Raw genomic sequence first — 18,629 nt, 5'->3', positions numbered from 1 at the left:
ATGCGCACGCGATCCCGTATGCACGTGGCATTGAACGCATTAAACTCCATGGCATATTTTTCAGGGAAAACTGCCCATACAAAGCCAAGATGCTGCAGTGCATGGCACTGCTGGGATCCCCTCTGCAGGGGCACACTGGGTTACATCCTGATTGCTGTTCCTTGGAGGCATCAGGGCCAGACAAGCAGCCCTGGAGCCCCACACTCCACAGCGACCACCCATCACCTCTGTGCCATGTTTGCTTACGTCCAGCACTGCACTTCCCTCACCTCGGGGAAAAAAGGCTATCGGCCCTTACGTGGAACACAAACACTATTAGGCAGTAACAGAGAACAAACATGGGTCGCAATCGAGCGAGCACGTCTCGCATCAGCAGAGCTGGCAGCGGCTGCAGCCCCGCATCATCCCGCACGGTCCTGGCTGGGATTTGCTGAGTTGGCAGTTTTGCAATGAGGGCAGCAAGAGGAGAACGAGGCCCCAGGGCTCTGCAGGTGCTCCTGCACTGATTCCCTGCGCCGAGGATCGGTGTGGCCATACAGGGGGTGTGGGTTGGTCTGGCACCGGTGGGTGAGTTGGGGTTTGGTGCGGAAGGAAGAGTGAGGACTGAGCACAGTGCTGCCCGGCGGTACGTGGGCTTTCAGGAGCAGGTTGGGCACCGACTGCTTCATCAGAGCCCCGGAGGAGGGGATGTGATGGGACTTATCCTCACATGGGCTGCCTGCACCTGCCCCAGCCCTGCCGCAGCGGGATGCCAGTGCCAAGCAGCCCCACAGCCTGGAGAGCCCATCTCTGATTGCTGCCTCTCGGGCTCTGCTTTCATCTGAAGGCCTTTTATTTTTGTCCCATTGCCCTGGCAGCTGCTGCCATTTCCATGGGAACCCTCCTGAAATCTGTAGCAACGCATCTGCTGGGGTCACCGAGCCTCTCTCTCCCCCATGCCCTATATTCCAGGCCCGGAGCCGCCCAGGTCTGGTTACAGGTGACATTTCTCTCTAATCCCAGGGTGTCTGATGCTCCTCAGAGGTGAGCAGGTGCTGCTGGTGTTGGGTACAGGTCCAGATGCTTCCACTGTCCCTGGGCTGTGAAGCTGAGCCCCGTGCAGCGCTTGGCCGCTCCATGCGCACGGCACAGCTGTGAGTTGGGTCCCATCCCAGGCATGATAATTAGAAGCCCATCAAAAAAGGCAATGGGAGAAGGGGAGAGGATGCAGAACGCCAGGAGAGCAGTGCACAGAGCTGCCCCACGCACATGTGATGCCACAGAGGGAGCCATGCTGGTCGGACTGGATGATCTTAGAGGTCTTTTCCAACCTTGGTGGTGATTTTATGATTCCGTGCAAGCAGGAGTTGGGGATTTGAGGTGTCTCCAGCTGTCCAGCCCCTACTGATCAGACCCCAAGGGAAACAGGAGACATGAAAAGCATTGCCGAAAAAAAGTAGGGGGTGGTAGAAGGAAAGAAACAAAAGCAGCCCCCCCTCCCATGCCCAGAGACACAGCAGCCCACTGCTGCCCTGCATCTCATCTGGGAAAAATTATACGTTGTGAATTATGTGCTTCTTTTGAAAAGCTGTAAAGGGGATTTAATAAAATGAGACAAGCTAATAATACAGGGAATGAAGAGCAACCCTGGGTCCTGCATCTTGATTTAATCAGATGCTTTTCTCCTCGGGACACACGGGAGCTACAGCGGAGCCCTCCCTGCCTGCCCTGCTCAGTGCTCCTCCCTGCTGGCTCCATCCCAGGGAGCAGCGGGGCAGCAGTTGGGGCCTGAGGGAAAACAGCAGGAATTTGGGAGCCAGGAGTGCAGGGCTGGGGGTGTGCACACACATGAAGTCCCCAGTGCTGTGCTTGGTGGGACGGGACAACAGGACCTGGTAAATTCTAAGAGCGGAGATACGGAGCTCACGTGGCATCCACTCCTCTCCATGGGCCAGGAGGGGTCTGGGGGCCGTGTGCTCTGGGACACATTCCCTTCTCATCTTTTAGCCCCTTGGACCCATGGGAAGCAGCACAGCCCCAGGGTGCAGACACCTCTTGGCTCCAACAGCAAGCAGAGCTGTGTGCTGATGCAATTGTTCCTTTCCGAGCATCCCTCCAGGTCTCCCCTTCCAGGCTCAGCTGTGCCATGCACGCTCACAGCTTTCTGGTACATTTTGCTTCCTCCACCTCCACTGGCACAGCGTGTCCGGGTGGGACCCCGGGGAGCTGCACGTTCTGCCCCTTTGTGCCACTTTCGTGGGATTCTGTTGAGTTTGAGGTAGAAACACGGATGGGTGAAAAGAAACAGCGAGACAGCAGGGAGCGATCAGTGCTGAGGATGTTGGGTTGCAGGAGAGGTTCCCCAGCCTGCGGGCTTCGTGCACAGCGGCTGCATGAGGAAGCACAGAGCCCGCATCCTGCAAAGCCTGCAAAGCCAGCACCCAGCGGGGTGGGTTGGACTGCAGGTGGGGGGAACGCTGCCATAGCTGCCCCTGCTTCAGGCTCAGGCAATCTGCGGCCAGCTCAGAAAGAGGTGGTGGTTTTTTGACAGCCGTATCCACGGGAAGGCGCTGCCTTGCAGCGAGGTGGGGCCGCGCTCATCCATCAAAGGATGCAGGCGAGCGTGCTCTGTGTGCAGCGGCAGTGCCGAGGTGCTCCTGGGGGACTGAGGCTTAATGCCTGGCAATGCTGCTCTGCTCCGGCTCTGCGTGACTCTGAGAGAGCCCCGGGTACCGCGTCCAGGGCTGATGGATGGTGGATGTGGGCTCTGCCGGCCCCGGTCCCACTCCTCGTACCCGGGGCTCACAGCTCCTGTCGCACCCCCACACCCAGCCCACGCCTCCGCTGTCACCAAAGAGCCCTTTGGAGAAATGGATTTTCCATTTGCTAAAGCCTGCTAACCCAAGAGGAGGCTTCGAGCAGGCTATTTTTACCCATTCCTGGCACTATTAATAGGGGTACGGTTACCAACAAGATCTAATCAAGGTATTTGGTGTGTCTGTCCCCCAGAGGTAGGCACTTCTTATTCCTCCTGCTGCTTTCCATCAGCTGCTGCAATTAAATGATCTTTTCGTTATTTTGGGTTGATACATTTGTGCTTTATAAGGGCCCTGGGCGCTGCTGGCTGTCTCGCACTCAGATCAATACGGGCTCCATCCCATCCACACGGTGTCCCATGGACTCCACCAGAGCTGCGGCTCTCCGGCTGCTGCTTCGCAGCTGCAGCTCCTCCATAAATCATTGGAGAGTGCTTAAATGAACCTCCAAGTGCGAGAACACCCCCAGAGGAGACGGCCAGCTCAGCAGCATCCATTTCCTCAGCAGCGCTGCTGAAATGCCCCGTGCTCCACACATTGCAGCTTCCACCCGTTCCTGAGTCCCGTGCAACGTTGCAGGCGGGGCTTCTGCTTTTCGGAGCCACGTTTAAGCACTGACTTTTGCAAAGTCGCTGCGTTTGTTTGGTTGAACATCCTCAGAGGTGTTGTTCATCCAAAGTTTCTCAATCGCACCGATCTCCGGTGAGAGCCCGCTGCCGGCAGGAGCATCCCTGCATCCCTGCGAGCATCATCCCTTCCTGCCCGGGGGGCTGCGGGTCCGGGGTGCGGCCGTGTCCTCCTCGGAGGGGGGGAGGTTCAGCCCGAGCCGTGGTGGGGCCCTCGGCCGCGCTCTAGCGGGGGCGGGAGGAGCTGCAGGCGGCGGGGTGCGGGCAGGGGATGGGACGGGGTCGGGATGGGGAGCGGGTTGGGGTCGGGACGAGAATAGGGTCGGGATAAGGTCGGGATGAGCTGAGACTGGGATAGGGTCGGGCCGAGGCTGGGCTCGGGACAGGGCTGAGGAAGGAGCTGAGGACGGGCTTGTATCAGCCTGGGGCAGCGGGGGCTGAGGTCGGGCCGGGATCTCAGCAAGAAGCAGCGGCACGAAGTCCCCCTCCCCGGGCTGCAGCACCCGGCGGGACCCCGACTCTCGGCTCCCACTCCTGCGCTGTGCCCCTAACTCCCCCAAAAGCGCCATTTCTGCTGCTTTTTCCCCCGCACGGGACTGTAAGCGCGAAACGAAGCCGGGCTGCGGCTCCCCGAGCGCTCCGCTCCGCGTCCCGGACCCTCCGAACCCCGTTTGGGGCGGGCGGATCGCCGAGACCCGCACCCACAGCCGCACCGCCCGCGGGACGGAACCGCGCTGTGTGCGGGGCGGGGCGGCGCTGACTCAGCCCCGGGCCGTGACGCGCCGAGGGGCGGGCGCCGCATCCTCCATATAACGCGGGGACCGCGGGCGTGCAGAGCTCAGAGCGGCCTTCCAGCCTGGGAGAGAGCTGGGCCGAGCAGCCGGGCACACCTCGCCTTCCTCCTCCTCCTCGTCCTCTCGGCGCAAGCTGCACTTCGGCCGGCTTCAATGAAACTGGCAGCGATGATCAAGAAGATGTGTCCCAGCGAGGCTGAGCTGAGCATCCCCGCCAAGAACTGCTACCGCATGGTCATCCTGGGCTCCTCCAAGGTGGGCAAGACGGCCATCGTCTCGCGCTTCCTCACCGGCCGCTTCGAGGAGCAGTACACGCCCACCATCGAGGACTTCCACCGCAAGTTCTACAGCATCCGCGGTGAGGTCTACCAGCTCGACATCCTGGACACGTCGGGCAACCACCCCTTCCCCGCCATGCGGCGCCTGTCCATCCTCACAGGTACGTGGCTGAGGAGCTCCAGGAGGAAACGGGGGTTCTTCTGTTGGAGTTGGGGTGGTTTTCCCCTTTAGAGGTGGTTTTCCGCCCATCTCTGGGTGGGATGTTGTGCCTGCGTCGGGTGGGCGACTTTCTTGCCTGGTTCTCCCCTCTCCTGTGTACCTACGGGTCAGTGTGTGCGTCCCCATCTCACGGCCCCGCTTCGTCCCCAGGTGACGTTTTCATCCTCGTGTTCAGCCTGGACAACCGGGACTCCTTCGAGGAGGTGCAGCGCCTGAAGCAGCAGATCCTGGAGACCAAGTCGTGCCTGAAGAACAAAACCAAGGAGAACATCGAGGTGCCGCTGGTCATCTGCGGCAACAAGGGCGACCGGGACTTTTACCGGGAGGTGCAGCCCCGAGAGATCGAGCAGCTGGTGGGCGCAGACCCCAAGAAATGCGCCTACTTCGAGATCTCGGCCAAGAAGAACAGCAGCCTGGATCAGATGTTCCAGGCGCTCTTCGCCATGGCCAAACTGCCCAGCGAGATGAGCCCCGACCTGCACCGCAAGGTCTCGGTCCAGTACTGCGACATCCTGCACAAGAAGGCTCTGAAAGGCAAAAAGCTGCTCAAAGAGGGCGGCCGGGGCGGCACGGAGGAGGCGTACGGCGTCGTGGCTCCCTTCGCCCGCCGGCCCAGCGTCCACAGCGACCTCATGTACATCCGTGAGAAAGCCATCGGCGGAGGGCACGGCAAGGAGAAGGACCGCTGTGTGATCAGCTAGGAGCCCCGGCGCGGAGGAGGGAAGAAGGGAGGAAGGAAGGAAGGAAGGGAAGGGGGAAGGATGCTCGTTTCCAACGGGACTCTGGGCAGGCAGGAGGGCGGGCACGCACCCAGCTGGGCACACATTTGCCTCTTCCCCAGCCTCCCTCCTCCCGTCGGCTTCCCCACCCCCAGGGGCACACGGTGGGAGAGGGGGAGGATTCGGAGGCAGGAGGGGAACGGGGAGGTGAGAACGGCAATGTGCAGATGGGGAGTTGGGGGGATGAGCACTCCCAAACCGCCCAGCCTTGGGCCAGGGCATCGCTGTCAGGAGGGCAGAGACCTGTGAGAACTCACCTGGGGCTTATGGGTTTCTTTTTGTTTCCTTCTGTTTGTTTTTACTTGAGAAGCTGTGCACGGACTCTGGCTCTGTGTCGTGTGTTTGTCTGTGGTCGCAAAACACGTGCAGAAGACACTTCTAAGCTGTTGCAAAGACTCTGCAGAGTTACGGCCCCAGTGGACCAAAAACTGACTCTTGTTTACATTTGTCTTGTCTGATTTGCAAGATCTGGGGGGCGGGGGGGGGGCGGGAAGGGTTTTTTAAATGAGAAAACAATAGGCACTTTACGTAGGTATCGGTTGTCATCGACATGAACAAAAACCTTCGAGTGTTTCTACCGTGGCTGAAACGTGATGTTTTATTTTTTCTACAAAATAATAAAAAATCTTTTTCAAATGACACTTGGTGGCTTTTCGCCTTTGCTTCTCCTGCAGCAAAACCAAACCCCGTCAAACCCAGGCCGGATCCCAGCTGTGAGGCTGGAGCAGCTCTCAACTCAGTGCCTTTATTACCCCACTTTCTCTGACTCCCAGAGCAAAGGTTTCCATCTCGGAAGGCGGCCGCAGAGGGCAGCGGGGCCACGCACGCTGTTACCCAAGCAGGTCGCTGAGCCAAAGCTCTTTCCTCACTCCGCTGGGCAGCGCTGATCCGCAGTGCTGTCCGTCCCACAGTCCGCCAGGCATTGGCATGTGGTTCGCAGCAGAGACCGAGTGCAATGACATCATTTAATTACAAAGAGCTCATTGTGCTTCATGCCTTCCCCCGATTAAATAAACACTCTTTAATGATGTCAACAGAGAGTGATTCATTTGCGCCCCGTTCAGGATATTGTTTTTATTTTGCAACACGAGTAAAGGAAATACTTTGCTCGAAAGGTCACCTTTGCATCTGATGTTCTTTGATCTCTCGGTGCCAGTAACCATTGCTGGAAGTGAAAGGAAAAAGTGAAAGCTCTGCAAAGAGCAGCTCTCCCCAGCTCCGGATTCCCCGAAGCAGCCTTCTGGTTCTGATCGCACTCAGCAGCCCCATTCCACCCTTAAGTTGCACAACAGACCTACATTTAATGCGTATTAATGGGGAAAAATTCTACTGAAGCCATAAGGTGTGGGCGAGTGAGAGTGCAAACAAAACCACTTCAGTTTGGTCTGAAGCTTGGATTCTAGTTAACTTGTTGCTGTGCTAAGTGCCAGGCATTCCTTTGGAAACACTTTGCGCCTTCCAGCTCTTCGCACGGCCTGGTTTGACAGGAACAGCAGCTGGCCAAAAGGAGAAACCTCCGTCCAGGCATGAAACAGAAGAATTTATTGAGCTGGGACGGGGAGCAGCTGGCAGAAAGGTAATTTCAGTAATAAAAAAGCGTACATTGTGCTTTGTTTATCTTGGTGTTCTGCTTTTGCTCAGTTTACACACGGGCACCTTCCCAAAATCGCTAGCAAAGCACTCCGCGGGGACAGAGTGATCTCTGAGCTACGGGTGAGCTGCAACCACCGCAGCTCCCAGCGAGCACAACCACCTGCCTCTTGGCTGTGGGGAGCCAAATCCTACCCAAACGGATCCTGTTCCCATCACTTGAATGCTCCCTGCTCTTGGATGCAGGCTCTCAACTGACGCCGTATTTCAGCGCTCCGTTTTTCACCTCTTCCACTCCTGAGCTGCTCCACCTTCCAGCCTTAACTCGGCACCGTGAGATCCGAGGGCTTGTCACCTAGCTGTTAGTGGGTGAGATGCTCACCAGGTTGTCATCCGACACCCAGCAGCTCCCAGCAGGAGGACAGAGGACAAGGAGTTCTGAGACCCATCTGAATGCAATGCAACATTCGAGAGCTTTCCAGAGAGCGTCTGACGAACGTTCAGTGCGCTCAGTGTTTGTGTTTGTGGGAAGCCCCTGGAGCATTTCAGACACAGAACTGATCCATCCCGTTGAGCCTGACTTGTGTCACTTAGGGAATAACTAAAGCTGCTGCCATTTATGCCTTTTGTTTTAATCCCTCTTTTCCTTTCTCTGTTGTAAGAGTAGGATGCTCGGTGCGTTGCTCACCAGGTTGCTGTGGGAGCCCCACGCATCCAAAGCCCACTGAAATCTGCTCCCCTGGCATGCTCTGCTTTGCTCTCCCATCACCAAAAAGCAATGCTAAGAGAGAGAAGCAGAGCCCAGGCTGTGCACCACCCCTGTGCTGCCACATCCCAGCCCCACTCAGCCCACGTGCACTCAGTGAATACACAAGAGGGACAGTTTGGAGTTTCTAACCTTTACTCGACTCATCTCAAGCACAACTACCGGTCGTTTAAAAACAGAAAGAAAAATACAAAAGCAACAGAAAGCAACCATTCCTCTTCAGACACACTGGCTGCAAAGCACCCCAGAGACCCTTCCCAGCAAACAGGCTTTCCAGGCCAAACAGCTCGTGCTTCCCCTGCACGCTCCCTTTCAATGTTTGTCATTTCAGAAGTGAAAAAGAAAAAATGTGGAAAATGCCTCCTTTTTTTTTTTTCCTGTTGAACTTAACCAGCAGGTACTTCAATCCTTCCTTTAGAGAAAACGTAATGTGGTCTGCTCGCTTGAATGAAAAAAATACAACCAACCCCAAGGGAGAAGAGCTGCAGATACAAATGCACGCAGTCCTACAGCGGATGAAAGCAAAGGCACTGCTGTAACCATGGCACGCGAAGGACACACGAAGGGTTCTGGTTCAGTGTCACATCCCTGTGACCCACACAGCCACAGCTTCACAGTGACGTGACAAAAAAACCAAAGTAATCCTCTGCCAGCTTTTTCTCTCCTTTCCAGCCAGGAGAAGAGGCATCCCAGACCCAGACCGTAGAGCTGCTCCCTTCCTATTCCTTAGGGATTTCGAACATGCAAAGGCTCTTGTACTTCTGCAGCAGTTCGTTCTTGGTCCGGACCTGCTCCCGCAGGTTCTGCAGCTGCTGCTGCTGCTGCTCTGGGCTCACGCCGATGCCAGGCATGGCGCTGATCAGCTTCCTCATCTCCTGGAACTTGTTCTTGAGCTCGTTCAGCACCTGGTGAACATCCTGGCTATCCTTGTCCATGCTGCAGGAGGGAGAAAACAGAGACATGATTTGCATCCCTTGTTGGACAGGCCTTCAGCCTGCTGGGGGGCTGCCGTTCCCAGCACAGTCAGGGCTTACGCTGGAATTCACTGGGAAACTTTTGCTCCTGGTATCTAATCCACACCTATCACAACAAAGCAACCAGAGACAGATACACAGACCAGGCAGCCACTGGGACAAACTGGTTTCTTGGTCATCTTCAGCACACAACCCAGTAACCTTAATTGCAATCCTACAGGTTAAGACGTGGTCTGCAGCTCTGAAACACTACCACAAACTCTCACTGTTTAAATTCCCGTATGGGGAAGGTAAGATTACACACACATGTTGTGTGTAGGCACCTGGGAAGAAGGACCTCAGCCCTGCCTGTGACCTGTTGCCAAAGCAATACAAAAAATCAATGCAGTCAAACAGCTTGACAGCAGAAAACAGAAATTGCTCCCCAAAGTATCGGAGAGTGTCCAATGGCAGAGAAAACGGCATTTCGGAGCTTCGGAACGACTCTCTGGGGATGTCTACCTAATAAAGAGAAGCGACAGCTTATTTTTTAAGAGCAGCACAATTGCTTCTGCAGCTCTGTGCTTCTCAAGGATCAGCGTTGTCTGAGGCGGCGTCTGCCCTCAAACCCTCATTAGGATCTGTTTCAGCTTTGTTAGCAACAGCGAGAAGTTTTACGATTCCAGGCAAAGGCGAGACTGCTTCCAAGGCACTGCTAATAACGAGAGCGGGATGCTGACGGCCTCTGAAAGCTGGGAGCCTGGTCAATAGCCAGACCCAGAAATAAACCCGCTTGGCATGACCAGGGCAGAGAGGTGCCTGATTATAACTTTGGGGAGTCGTGACACGACTGAGAGCAAAACTTTTAACCAGATGGTCCCGTTCATTTCAACAGCCTGTTGGAACAAAATATTCATTACTCCCTTCTAAATAAAACTGCAGCTGGTACTATAATGTATCCCCATTATGCAGGCATTTACGGTCAAGTTGACAGTGGAAAAATACAGGCACACACACGTCGCACATCTGGGAAGGATGGGTTGGCACTGCCTTTAATCCACACTAACTGCATGCTGGCTTCAAAAGGCCGACCAGGTCCCTCCACAGCTTGTTCTCTTCTCCACATCCAAAGAATGAACGGTTGCCCGTTTGGTTGGTTGATTTGAAGGAATAATTATTTTCAGGTTTGTTGTTGTTTTTGTTTTTCTGATGGGAGGTTTTCAAGTAGTTGGAGCAACTCCTTCTCGGAGGGCATGGACAGGCAGGGGTGAGAGGAGGAATGGGAAGAAGTTCAGCCACCTGCAATTACACAGGATTAAATGCAATGTCCAGCCACAGCCTGTGTCAATGGACAGTGCTTGGGATCTCCCTTAAAGGACTGAGTTCTTCAGACCCCTCCTAAGCTGCCCACCAGCTCTCCTTGACCGGTGTCCCTCCATCATGTCCTACCTGCAGCTCCTGGCTACACCAGCAAAACCCACCATCAGAAGAACCACGCCGGGACCTCACAGGTAATGCCATTTAATTATACAGGGGAGAAAGTAACAGCGAGCCCCGCTTGGGAGAACTTTTTTGGGACTCAAACAACAGGAAAGAACACGTGCCCTTGAATGTAAGCAAATGTACGCAGTACATCATTGCTCCCGAGCACAGTCACCTTGGAGATGTGAAGTGTCTTCGGGGCTGAGTCAGTGTCAGAACAGCAGGGCCGGGCTCTGAGCCTGGTGGCAGTGTTAAGGGATAATACGTTTGCCATCTGTCAGGGACATGAGGTAACACGTCCCACCTCTCAGCTCTGCTGTCTGACCCCTCTGCAGCACTGCTCAGTGCACCTACGTCTGCTCACACCGCCCAGGAAATGCTGTGTGCCAGCATGGGGGGGGAGCGGGGTAGTGGGAGTGGGTGGCTCAGCAGGACAGGGCACAGGATATCCTGGGGACTGTCACTGTGGGTCGCCACGACTTGCTCGGTGACACGCAGGAGTCCGGGAGGTCTCAGCCCATGGCTTCAGCTCACTTTACCTCTGCACACGTATGCAGATGGCAGCGGGCTCAGCCTCACCTCTGTGGCCTGGATGGATCAGGCAGGGTTGAGCACAGGCACAGCAGCAGCGCAGTGGGGAAATGGACGGTGGGTTTGAGTTCTCACAGCTCTCCTGTCTCTAGGCTGGTGTGTCTGTGGGGTATTCGGTCTTCCCTCGTCACGGCCCTCCAGCTGCAGGGTTATTAAGGGTGAATCTCTCTCAGCACTCACACACGCCTGACACAAGCAGAACCCCAGCAGGAAACAAACCAGCCTTAGCTCCCATAGAAGCATGCAGGGAAAGGGCAGTCAGACCCACAACAAGGAGTGGGAATTTACGCTTCCTGCGCCCTCTGCCTCACTGTGCAGTGTGCCCGGGTCACGGGGCTGCTCACAGCACGGCTGTGCCCCTGCCGGGAACTCAAACATTTCTGACGGGGTTACCCTGGGCCAGAAACACTGCTTGTCAGGACTCCCGTACAAACACCTTTAACCCTACAGCATTGATTTTGAACCGGAAAGAGGATGAGTCAACCTGCAGAAGCCTTCCTCTTTCTCCCAACGCCCAGAAACGGACAGCACCGCTGCCCTGGGACTGCCCGTCCTCTCCTTATCGGCCAAACAGAGCAGCAATACGGGGTAATAACCCCGCACAGCACGGCTGCTGCTGCTGCTGGCTGCTGCACGGGGCAGCACACCGGGTCTGCCAGGGCTGTGCCCCACCTCGGTGAGCCCAGCTCTGCCCGGGTACGGGCACGACTCAGGGCAGAGCCGCTGCAACCCCTCCCACAGACCCCAGCGGGGAGAAAAAAAGGCAGAGGGGAGCATCACTGCGGGGTGGGGCCGGGGGAAGGCCGGCCCGGTGCTGTGCGGCCGTTACCATTTGATGATGTCGTGGACGAGCGGCAGGAAGGAGAACTCCTCCTGCGCGGGCGCCGGCGGTGCGGGCGGCGGCTTCTGCTCGGCGGGCGGTTCGGGCGCCGGCGGCTCCTCGGCGGCACGGGCCGCGGACACCCCCGACGCCATGGTGGCCCCCGGCCCGCGGCCGCGGCGCTGAGCAGTGACGGAGCGGGGCGGAGCTCGGCCGCTCTGCACCGCCCCGGCAGCGGCTTGGGCTGGGCCTCCGCTGCGGCCTGCGCCTGGGCCCGAGTTTGAGCCCGAGTTTGGGCCTGGGCCCGCGCTGGGACGTGGGGTCTGCTCCAGGACGTGGGCTGGGGCTGGGACTGAGGCATCAGGCCTGGGCAAAAGCGGGGGTCGAAGGCCTGCTCGGGGCCTGAGCTGGGCCTGGGCCCTGAGGGCAGGTGTGGGGACCGAGCCCGGGGTCAGGCTTCGGGCCTGGGGCTCAGAGATGGGACTGCGCTGCTGCTGAGGCCTTCCCCAGCTGGGCCAGGCCTGTGCTGCGGCCCGGGTCGGTGCTCCCAAGGCAGTGCCCCTGCACACCCCCACTGAGCTGCAGTGTGCCTGGGGACGGCTCCCTGCACTGCAGTGTGACCCATGGCATCCCTGACCTGTGTGCATCCCAACTTTTCCTGGCAATCCTCACACGAGGAATCGGATAGGAGGGCCATGATGATGCTCGGAGGGCTGCAGCACCTCTCCTATGAAGGCAGGCTGAGGGAGTTCAGCCTAGAGAAGAGAAGGCTTCCTGGCCTTGGGACTGGAGAAATCTGGAGTAACAGAGACAGAAATCCAGTGCCAGAGCTGCAAGGAGGGGTTGAGATGGGGTTCTTGGGTACCTGGCCTGTGGGTGAGAGAGGTGATGGAGAACACCGTGCTTGGAAGCTGGGAGATGGGCAGTACTGCCCCTGTGCACCATCAGGCCTCCGAGTGCGCTTCAGCAAACTGCTGAATGCCATGTTTAAACTGCTCTGTCAATACACACTATTGTAGCACTAATAATGTCAGCCACGATCATGAGTTATCCTTCCAGGATTGGCTTAGAGAGCATAGATAATTTCATTTTTCATTTGAGATAAGCTCCCAGGTTCATCAGTTAGTTATAGCCCAGGGATGATGGGGAAGGTAATTTTCTTTTTTAAAACAATTTATTTTGAAAAGCAAACTATTTATGTATCAAATGAGAATGCTGGTAACCGTTTGTGCGTATGTATTATTGACTGCTCACTCTAAATATAGCAGATGCAATTGTTCACATTGTTCTACTGTCAAGAATAGATCCCGGCTTGGTCACCAGTTCTGGAATGTGCAGGGGAGCCCAGGGGAGCCCAGGACCTGCTGAGCAGGTCCCTGCAGGAAGGCTGGTGGGATTTATGGCCCTTGACTGAGCCAAGCAGGAGGTACAGGATGCTAATGCCTTTGTGTGGGGCTGAGCAAAGACGTTCATTTCTGCACGTTGTTTTATGGGCTGTTTCTAAAGCAAGGCTTGATTCAGGCTCCTTGGGGGTCATTTTGTTCTGTGCTATGCTGGTTTTAACTCTCCCCTTGACTTTATCAAGGAGTGTGGCTAATTGCTAGGCTGCTGGATGCCTGCCTCTGATCGGTGAGTCAGGCAGTCATTAGAGTAGGTGACAACATGCAGATACCATTCAGCCAGAACTACAGCACTGTCAATCAGAATTTCTTTGTACCGTTCAGTTCCCATTTTGGTTCATGTGTTCCCACAGCAATTGGAATGTACAGCTTTGTCTCAGTGGCATTCAGCCCTGTCTCTGCCTCACACCTTCCCTTTCTCATGCGAACAGCTCCTTCAGGTGACCCATCTCCATTCTTTCCGGGCTGGTCAGGTCTCATGGCAAGTTCAGTGGAGAGTGAGCATGTTTTGCAGTGAGGAAGTGGTGCCACTGGCTCCTCCGTCACTGAAAACACTGGTGAACTGATGGGATGAGACTGCATGGTTACTGTCCTGAGTGTCTGCCTGTTGCCTCTACCATGACTGGTGTGTCCGTAGCCTTGGTGAAGACTTCAAGGAGGATAAAGACCCAGCTGACAAGTCTGGGAGGGAAGAAGAGGTCTTCTTTTGGGCAAGCAGATGGCTGCTAGCCTGAGCCAAGGAGCACTGCTCTAATCTTCAGCTGCCCTTGCAGAGCCCCAAGCTGTGAGGCCTTTATCTCTGTGAGATGGTGACCTGGCTTACATCCTTGTGATGCAGTTCCTAATGGGTAGACAGCATACTCAACATGATCTTTGCACTCCACTGGTCTCCATCTCCGATGGAAGGGCTGTGTCTGGCTCTCTTGCTGTTCTCTCTTGGAGCTGGCATTGGTCTGCAGATCTTCCTAATGTTCAGTCAGTTTTCACCCATTTTCAGACCCTCCATTTCACCCATTTTCAGACCTTTAAAAACTCACAGTGATACAGCTAAAGTATCACTGTGATACTTTAAAGGTGCTTAGCATTGAATGAACAGAACCATTTTTCTCCTAGATTTCATAATAAGCCCAAAGTGCAAATGATTGTCCTATTTTTCATTGATGTACCAGTATATGACTGTGGCTTTTTGAGTAGTTCAGTTGCTGGTCATCCCATTTCTGAAATGTGCAGATGTCTCCAGACCATCTGACCTTCCACGCCTTAAAGCCATCGCATACATTTATTGCTTGCCCTAACATTTGGTTAACCCGTTATCCTAAAAAGCAGCTGATCAAATAAGGTGTATCCAATACCTCCTATTGCCTGTTTCTTTACAATACCAATCATCACCTTTTTTTTTTCCTTTCCTGTCTTTCTATACAAATTGCATCTCACATCTGCTTCCAAAGATAATTTTTCGGGGGGCTACCAGCCGTTATCTAATTGAGCACCATGCAACTCTGCATCTCACCAATGTTTCCTTACAATGACCTGACATTTCTGTATGGATGGTCTGGCATGTCACCAGGCTCTGCTCCTCTCTGCCAGGCTATCTGGAGCTGCTTGTGCCATTGCCACCAGCTCTGTTATCATTTTTTATTGTATGGCTATCATCAGGTTGAACTTTATCTCTTTGTCCTGCCCCGATACCTCATTGTCAGCCTGAATTTTCTATCTTAGGCTTGCTGAGCTGCTGCAGTGGGATAAGTCTGTATTGCTGAATGAGAGAGGTGGTGTTGGGGTTGTGGCCACCTGGCAAGGGGTGATAGGAACAAGAAGTAACAGCTCCTGCTGGCCTCTGGGCAGCCAGCCTGTGGCTGTGGTCAGCAGCACAGGAACATTGTCCCCTTTTCCTTGGTGGTGGCTGTAAGCCTGCAACTGCTGAGATTCCTAGCCAGCATCCCCCTGTATGTGAACCAGATGGAAATCTGGCCTTTGGATCTGACCTGTCTTGAATTATGGTGTCATTGAGGGCCTGTTTCAGGGCTCTGGTGTCCCTGCGGTGCGGATAGGAATGGGAGATCCATAAGCTGAGCATCACCCAAACACATCTGAAGAACTCTGGTGCTTCCCGAAGCTCATCTCGCTTTGTCAGGGTGACCAGCTGCAGGGGAAACTGTGTACCCCATCCAAGAGCTGCCCCAGGGAGAAGAGCCATTGGGTGACACATCGGGAGATGCTGTCCTTGAGGACACTGGCCACCTCTCCCAGCGAGCCCAGCCTGCAGGGACGAGAGGTGGCATGGAAGTGTTGGCTGAGCTCACGGCGGCTCTGGGCTGGATGTCAAAGCTGTAGGGCATTGGCCTGGCCATGAAGGCCACTGCTTCGTTACACTGAGCCTCGTGGGGGGAGAAGAGGGATGATTCAAGGGCACGGGGAGTGTCCAGCGATCGCATGATGTTCACTGATGCCACCCCATGCTGAGCAAACGCAGGGGCCTGCCTGGGCCACGGTCCACCTCGGGGGAAGTTTCCAGGCCAGTGTGTGGGCAAAGGGAGCACAGAAATCTGCTTGCGCAAAGTCAGCTGTGCAGAAACACAGATCCAGGAAACATGCAGCCGGATCAGCCACGGCACCCAGCCCGGCCCTTCTCCTGGCATGGTCAGCTCTGAGGCTCATTGCAGTGTGGCTCTGGGGAATTAAACCCAATCCCGAGGAGGGAAATGCCTCTGCTACCACTGGACAAAATCAGCTCCGGGTCCCTGCTCTGCTCCCTGTTTGACTCTGCAGTGTCCTTGCCGCTTTTTGCAAATAACGAGTGAGCCACCAAACACGTGCCATGCAACACGTGAGGCAGCGGCATTCAAAGCTCTTGATGTGCGGTCGGAGCCTCAAAGCAATGCTGCACGAGCCTGCAGCAGAGCCCAGCAGCCAGCCAGGGCTAGGACTGCTGGCCTGAGCCTCCAGCTTCACATCCTGTGCTTTGGGAAGTCGCTGGAGTGGGACAGCACAAATGTGTGCATCCCTGTGCGCATCCCTTGTGCATTTTTGCACATCCCTGTGTGCATCCCCGTGTGTATCCCTGTGCACTTCCCTCTGCATATGCACGTGCAGGTCCCAGAGCAGTGCTGGGCATGGTGCAGTTGCACTTCTTGCTCTGTGTAGGGGACAGACGTACCCCGATCTACATGGCAGGGACTGGCTAACAGGGCTGCATTATGGACTTCATTGAAATCCCCACTCCCTTTCTTGGTTAGTTCTTCTTCTGCTAAAGTGGGTTGGGCTTTGTTGATGTGTTTGTCAGGTTGCCTTCAAGCATGGCAGGAAGAGCCATGACATGAAGGAGTCTGAGCAGATCAAGATGTGGCTCTTCAGTTACTATAGGCGGGGGCCACAACAGCCGTGGTGAGAGCAACGTTCTGGAGAGGTTTCCTCCTTCTGCTGCCCAGGGCTAGCAGCCTCAGCCCCACTGCTGGCCCCGAGGAGTATCACCCAGCTCTATTTGCCATGGTTTAATGTTTAGCAACTAATAAACAATGCCTATCAGGCTTTGCTGATCGGATAGCTGAATTTTCCTGGGAAGTTCACTTCTCTTGCAGGACAAACAATCCCAGGATGTGGTGGTGCACTTGGTGTGCTTTAAGTTTTCAATGGAAAGTGGTCAGCATTCCACCAGCTGCCATTCCCGTGCCCCAACCACTGCCTGGGCATCAGCCAGGAGCCGGTGCCCGGACACATCCATGCCTGCCCTATAGCTTTCTCACCATCCTGGCTACGCTATGATTTATTTGGGAAGGGGTCGTTTATTTGCTTCAGATTGGTTTGGATTTTTGCTCCAAATGGCTGTCAGAAAGCAATGCTGACTTCATTCTAGCAGCACTGAAATGAGGTTTTTAAACAACGTCAAGGGGGAAAACATAACAGCTTTCCTTCTTCTTACTTGAGAAATTTGAGAAATTGTCCTTTATGTGGCATTTGTCAGCCAGAAGCCCAATTTCTCCCCACAGAGGAATGTGCCCTATGTGCGTTATGGGGTTTGATGCCTGCTGGACACCCAGGGCTCCATCCAACCCAATTCTACCTTGTGCATACAGCTGAGCCCTGCCCTGCTTCCCCCTCGATGGCGACTGGCAAGGAGGGAATCAGCATCATCATCCGGGGCAGCTCAGACCCTAACTGCATTTTCTGTTTCATTGTTAACGAGAATGCAAACAAATACCATTAGAGAGTGACATTCAGCTTCCAGACAAACAGTTCTCTGTATCTTGCTCCTATTTTGCACGGGAATTACATGCGGAACTGCTGTTCCTGGCATTGCAGGAGGCTCTCCTGGTGCTGCTGCTTTGTTTGGGGCAGCTCCGAGCAGGGCAGGGTGCAGATCCCACTTGCACAAGGATTGCACCTGGGAGTTGCCATCCGCCAGCCCATTCCGGCATCTCTCAGCAACTGCACAGATAATTGCAGTCGCTGCAATAAGTCTAATTGTTCCTGCTGGATAATGAGCATTTTGCATCGTCATCTCCAGCTGCAGAGAGCATCATCCGAGATGGTATTTCAGGGGTGGAAATTGGCTCCTCTGGGCCAGGGAAGGATGGATCTGGCTGGCTTCAGCCATCCGGAAAGAGAAAACAAACAGCACCCATGGATGACAGCTCTGCCAGCACGGTCTGGGACGAGGCACAGGATGGAGAATGCTTCCTGCAGGCAGCCTGGGCACAAAGCTGCACAAATGTGAGATTTCCAATGTGTTTATAAAGCACAGCCAAATCCCTGTGGGTGTCTCCAAAATGTCCTACTCTCACCTGCACTCAGCATTGTCCCTGCAGGATGCAGAGGGGACATGTGGGCACACGCATGGACATGCACACACATGTGCACACACACAGTCATGCACACACACACAAACATACGTGTGCATGCACATGGAACTGCTCCCAGCCCAGCAACACGTGTGCTCCCCTGCTGCTCCAGCACTGCCGAGTGTAAGGAGTATAAAGCCAAAGCCTTCCCTGCCACGTTGTGTCCCTATTGCCACGCACAACCTCCTGGCAATGTGTTTGCAAAGGATGCTGCTAAAAATGCCTCAGAAAAGAGTGGCTCAGGGCTGGAGATAAGGGCTGGTTAGGCAAGGAGAGAGAGGAAAAAATGTGTCAGGCCAAGAAAGGGGAGAGATAAGGAGGGCATCAGGCCGGGAGCACTGAGCCACCCGTCTCCCCGGCGCCACAGGGTTGCAAGGTGGCTGGATCCGGGCCGTGATACCCTGGGCTGGAGCCAGCCACGTGGCAGAGCTTGCTGCCCACAGGGCTGGGAGAGCTGGGGATGGTGGCACAAACCTCCTGGCTGCATAGTGCAGGGGGCAGCCCTGCGTGTCCCAGGGATGGGAGGGATGGGGACAGGGGAATGGAGTGTGCTTCTCCAGCCCTGCACAGCTTGCAGCCTGTTCACTAGCAGGGCTGCCATCCCAGGTAATAGGATTTTGTATGTGCCAGGGACATGCCCAAGAGGGGAAGATGCTCATTTCGCACTATCGACCAGTTCTGTCAGTGGCTGTATTTA

The 18,629-nt window shown here is 55.2% G+C and overlaps 2 protein-coding genes and 1 long non-coding RNA gene across 3 annotated transcripts; 1 reads left to right on the top strand and 2 right to left on the bottom strand.

Annotated features, from left to right (window-relative positions):
• The first annotated feature begins 4,255 nt into the window (after nucleotides 1-4,255).
• Nucleotides 4,256-6,133, top strand: RASD1 (ras related dexamethasone induced 1). The gene is made up of 2 exons (NM_001044636.2): nucleotides 4,256-4,654; nucleotides 4,864-6,133. The coding sequence occupies exons 1-2, from the start codon at nucleotides 4,369-4,371 to the stop codon at nucleotides 5,412-5,414; spliced, it is 837 nt and encodes a 278-aa protein (NP_001038101.1). The 5' UTR covers nucleotides 4,256-4,368; the 3' UTR covers nucleotides 5,415-6,133.
• A 1,832-nt stretch (nucleotides 6,134-7,965) lies between these two features.
• Nucleotides 7,966-11,859, bottom strand: MED9 (mediator complex subunit 9). Its single transcript, NM_001277637.2, has 2 exons — nucleotides 11,704-11,859; nucleotides 7,966-8,784 (listed from the first exon to the last, which is right to left on the bottom strand). The coding sequence occupies exons 1-2, from the start codon at nucleotides 11,847-11,849 to the stop codon at nucleotides 8,568-8,570; spliced, it is 363 nt and encodes a 120-aa protein (NP_001264566.1). The 5' UTR covers nucleotides 11,850-11,859; the 3' UTR covers nucleotides 7,966-8,567.
• LOC124417208 lies at nucleotides 8,791-11,193 on the bottom strand. Its single transcript, XR_006931533.1, has 3 exons — nucleotides 11,094-11,193; nucleotides 10,863-11,015; nucleotides 8,791-10,100 (listed from the first exon to the last, which is right to left on the bottom strand). It is a non-coding gene; the product is annotated as an uncharacterized LOC124417208 (long non-coding RNA).
• Nucleotides 11,860-18,629: the final 6,770 nt, after the last annotated feature.

Source organism: Gallus gallus, chromosome 14, assembly GCF_016699485.2.
Source record: "Gallus gallus isolate bGalGal1 chromosome 14, bGalGal1.mat.broiler.GRCg7b, whole genome shotgun sequence".
In the NCBI taxonomy this organism is placed as follows: domain Eukaryota; kingdom Metazoa; phylum Chordata; class Aves; order Galliformes; family Phasianidae; genus Gallus; species Gallus gallus.
The sequence above is the reverse complement of the archived record's forward strand: the minus strand, read 5'-3'. Positions and strand labels throughout refer to the sequence as shown.

What these genes read in the sequence shown, in the direction of transcription:
- RASD1 (NM_001044636.2), top strand. Translation starts at nt 4,369, where the DNA reads ATGAAACTGGCAGCGATGATCAAGAAGATGTGTCCCAGCGAGGCTGAG. An exon ending in GCGCCTGTCCATCCTCACAG is followed by an intron (nt 4,655 to 4,863) that starts GTACGTGGCTGA and finishes CTTCGTCCCCAG; the next exon opens with GTGACGTTTTCATCCTCGTG.
- MED9 (NM_001277637.2), bottom strand. Translation starts at nt 11,849, where the DNA reads ATGGCGTCGGGGGTGTCCGCGGCCCGTGCCGCCGAGGAGCCGCCGGCG. An exon ending in GTCCACGACATCATCAAATG is followed by an intron (nt 8,785 to 11,703) that starts GTAACGGCCGCA and finishes TCCCTCCTGCAG; the next exon opens with CATGGACAAGGATAGCCAGG.